At 46.1% G+C, this 4,578-nt stretch overlaps 1 protein-coding gene across 1 annotated transcript in view; it reads left to right on the top strand.

Moving 5' to 3' along the window:
- Positions 1–643, top strand: part of LOC119412716 (protein TMEPAI-like) — an 11,467-nt gene extending 10,824 nt beyond the window's left edge. Inside the window, exon 4 of the mRNA XM_037679751.1 lies at positions 343–643. Coding sequence (XP_037535679.1) covers positions 343–643 — 301 coding nt within the window. The remainder of the gene's footprint in view (positions 1–342) is intronic.
- Positions 644–4,578: the final 3,935 nt, after the last annotated feature.

Consider the following 4,578-nt stretch of genomic DNA (forward strand, 5'->3'; position numbering starts at 1 on the left):
ACAGTGGTTTGGACATGTCCAGAGGAGGGACAGTGGTTTGGACATGTGAGGACAGAGGACACAGAGGACAGAGTGAGGACAGAGGACAGAGTGAGATGGAAGAGGATGACTCACTGTGGAGACCCCTGAAGAGGGAAAAGCCCAAAGAAGAAGATTCAGATGTCTAAAGCAACTCTTTCTCATAGGTTTTCCTCGCTACATTAGCTGATGTTGAACCTCTACTCATTTGCATGACATGGTTAGCTTGATGGTCTGTCCTTCTAAGATCTTTTGGGGTGAAACACCTTGTGATTTCTTCTGTCTTGCTCACATCCTTCTTATTCCTCTTTCTCCTGTTCTCAGACTGCAGGCTCCGCCTCCAAGCGTCCATTCAGGCATCAGCGTGCTGGAGGAGGCCTTGTCTCGGCAGCACAAACAGGGCTCTGGAGTTGAAGGAGCTCCTCCGACCTACAGTGAGGTCATTGGGCACTACTACCACCCAACGACCCTGACCTCCAACCATCAGACTGTATCGTCCTCACAGGCATCCCCGACCACCCTCATACACGGTCTACTCAGACCTCTGCCTCAGCAGCCAGGAAGTGTGGACAACAGGAACACAAGGAACACAAAGGAGAAATCCCAGAAGCCCCAGCAGGTGTGACGAGACTACTTCCTGCCCAGTCTTGCACGAACGCCCTGCATCTGGTAACTCCCCATTCATATAATCGCCCATGGATGGTGAGGAACCATCATGATTGGTTCAACCCACTGTGAATGGTTACAGAACCATTTGGACCACAGATGGGGGAGGGGCTGAGGGCTTCTCGTTAGGTAAGAACACATCACTTCCTGCAGAGCACGGTTACAGGAGAACTTCTTGTTCTTCTGGCATCCCACTTCCTGTACGAGGAGTCCATCAGCTGAAGATAGAACTTTGGAGACAAGGGCAGCTGAAGGTCACTGATCTGCGTCATTCGTTCTAAATATTTACTTGTTTTTGTTTGTCCTTGTAGAATCAGTTCCTCACCTGTGACGAGGTTCAGTCTCGTTGGTTTGTCCAGATTTTGTTTGTCGTGATAATCCCACCTCGCTGCTTCTCGTTTCAGTTTTGCAGTTTCTCTCCTGCACCAAGCTTCAGCTTCATCAGCGGGACACGTTGGCACGTCATGCTGCGTTTTCACTTTAGGTTTAGTTACTAGCTCACAGTTGCAGCACAGTGCTGAACGTCCTGACGCTGAAAGCTCTGCCTTACATGGACCAACTCCCGCAGGAGTTCTTTCTGAAATCCTGTTCTTATCAGTTTGATGTTTCAGAAGGTTTGCACAAAGAAATCTGCAGTTTAGATGATAAAAAGGAGGAAAGCAGGAGCGTTTTCTTCTAAAACGTGAAGCTTTATTTGCTGTTTGGTAAAAAAAAAGAAACAGTTACACGTTGGGGTGCCAACCTTCTCATGTTGACATGTATTTTCGTTACATATGGACTTGATACACACGTGTATGCAGGGGAGTGGAAAGCACGAATCTAGAGTTATTTATATAATTGCTGAAAAGAATTGCACTATTTTTTTAATATGCGCAGATGGAAGGTTTGAGAGAGACTTTTATTGTGAAGCAGCTCTGTCGTTTGGGGTTTTAAAAGGAAAACAGAGGCTTACCAGAGCGTGTAGCCAGCACAGTGCACAGCTGCGACCAGACTTTGGTCCAACGGACTCAGACCATCCATTACTGTACCACAGATGGAAAAAGAAACAAATCTCCAGTTTATGCAAACGTCTGAGTCCTGCGAGCCAACTGTGGGTCCAATCAGAACCCCGTAGCGCTCTCTTCCTCGTCCCTTTGGCCGAATCATTAGCAATCCCAGCTCTGGCTGCTACTACCTCGACCAAGCACGGCAAGCACACGAGTTTGTTTGTCAGACTTTGTCTCATGAAACAAAGTCTGAGCCAATCAAGATGACCGTCCGAAACGGTGGAGACGAGTCGAGTAGCAGAGTTAGTTGTTTTAATCTTTTGATGTTATTTTCTTTGAATGTCTGAACTTTTGTTCACGGGGTGAGAAGAGACCGCTCACGTCTCTATTGTAGCGTTACTCAGGAAGGAAGGCAGCCGCCCAACAGGCCCTGAACGTCTGGTCCGCTGCCTGTGCACTGCTGCGCCACACACGCAGACACCAGAACCAACACTTGGGATCAAATGATTCTTTAAAAGCCCCACACATGTGGTTCTCTGTGGGAAGTCTCTGTTTTTCGCAGGCATCTTTGAGCACTTTACTGCAGCAGGAAAGAGACCACAATCCTCTGTCAGCCAGCCTCAGCTCGCCGCCACAAAAACTGAACAACTCTGAAACTGAAACTTTTAGGTTTATGGGTGAGATTCTTTACTTTTAAATGCTGCAGAGTCATTCCCCAGAACTTAAATCATATTCCACAAACTGAAATCATTCTCCGTTTTATCTTTGAAACAAAACTCTTGACTTTTGCACAAAACGAGTTGTTGAAACTAGACACTCTGACGTGTTGACAAGTGACACAAGTGTTAATAGCAACTCGACTTGTGTCATGCTTTAAAGTTCAGAAGTAGAGTGGCTCTGCAGCCATGGTGGAGCCAAGTTCTCCAGTCTTTATGCAAAGCAGCGCCCTCTGCAGGAACCAAACCAAACTGCAGCCAAAACTCCTCGAGGAGGAACTTTGTGAGCTGAGAAGACAAAAAAGGCCAAAATTAGACAATTAATAATCAGATATGACTCATTTTTATTTGATCTTTTCTGTCTTTCTTCAGTGAACTACATCAACTTCGTGTGCGTATTTTAAATGTATTTTATGAAATATTCCAGACTTTTTTGAGTCGTTGTGTAAAGTTTAGTCTATTAATGAATCCCAGCTGATTTCTTTAAACGAACAGCACTTAGGGAGCGGACAGTAATCCTGACTGGAACTAAAATGTTTTTTAGTTTTTGTTTTAAGCAAACAGATTCACTGCAACAATCACGTAACCTCCGGTTTATCTTTGCTTTGCTGGTGGATAAACCTGGTACACTGCAAACCAAAACCAGCACGTTTGTTCACTAATGAAATAATTTATTCTTTGTTTTATATTAGAGACGGTATTTCAGAGCCATTTGAAAGTTTTTCTATTTTCCATAAGTTTCCTGTGAAACAAAAAAGGCTTAAAATCAATCAGTTTTCTTTAGTTCCTCTTGCTTTAGTTTATATGACAAGCACTTAAAGAAGGGAAAACATTAAAACACCTTTTGACTCAAAGCAGCTGACGAGATGATGACTGGATCAGACTAAATCATTCTTGATACTAAACCAATTTAAACTAAGCTAAGCAGGTGTGGATGCATCGCTCCAAGGCAGCGACGACATGTTCGGACCAGCTTTTTAAACGGTTCCTGTAGGAAAGGGCTTGCAGCGGGTATCAAAACGCTGGACAACAGTGTCGTACTACAAACTACTTCTAGATATTTATAACACAAAGCATGGGGCAGGAAAACCCCGGCTGGCTGACAAAACCCAAACCGATGGGAGGAGGAAGCAGGAAGTGGCGACACATCAAACATTTATCTGAAGACTCGCTGACGTTCTGCACACGAGGGAGGCTGGACGCCTTCACCACGGCCTGCCGTTTACGATTTAGGCCCGTATCAGATTTAGGACGTCTGTATCCAGCTGAGTCAGTGTGTGTGTGTGTGTGTGTGTGTGTGTGTGTGTGTGTGTGTGCGTGTGTGCGTGTGCGTGTGTGTGTGAGACTGCAGTAAACGTGGCCTGGGAAAGACCTCCAGTTGTCCAGACAGAAACTCAACACACACACGCAGCAGTCTAAACAAAGCAAGGCACACTTTCACTCATCCACCACGTCTCCGTGCACACACTCAGATTCAGCAGCCACGTTCATCTCACACACACCTGGCCTTCCTCCTCCTCCTCCTCCTGTCCCAACGAGCTCTTCCTGTTCCCAGGAGATGCCTGCTGTCCAATCACAGAGCTGCTCCCCAGCCGACCCTCGCTGCCACTGGCCGGCGGCTCTCGGTGAAATGTTTCTTGTTATTGCGTTGTTCAGGTGTGCCTGCGCCGGGACGGGCGAAATGTGAGTGGTCTGCGTGGGCTGTCAATCATCCCCCCCCGGCCTGGCCGTCTCAGATGATGATGATGTTTGGATGATGATGAAGAGGTTGATGACAATAGATGTTTGATAGTGATGCCACAAAAGATTGTTGCAATACACCTACTATTTGCCTTTTTTGATATTATCAGTTATATTTTCATGTAGTGTGCTTTAAATGTAAGATTTGTTTATTGTTGTTTGTTCACTTTAACTCACTGTTCACACACAAACTGTAAAACGACCCACAGCAACACAGCAGACCCCCGAGGGGGGACAGGAAGTCCAGAGCGTCTGCGTCCAAGTGGCCTTTTAGGGAAAGCTTCCAGTTTTAGAGCGCAGGAGTCAGAAGGTCGAACAGATCTGCTTCACACGTTTCATTTGATGTTTGACAAACTCAGTCCTGACCAGCTGGGTCGTCTGTGAATACTAACAGAACCTGACCAGCTGGGTCGTCTGTGAATACTAACAGAACCTGACCAACTGGGTCGTCT

This window comes from Nematolebias whitei, chromosome 7 (assembly GCF_014905685.2).
Source record: "Nematolebias whitei isolate Nwh7 chromosome 7, NemWhi1, whole genome shotgun sequence".
In the NCBI taxonomy this organism is placed as follows: Eukaryota; Metazoa; Chordata; class Actinopteri; order Cyprinodontiformes; family Rivulidae; genus Nematolebias; species Nematolebias whitei.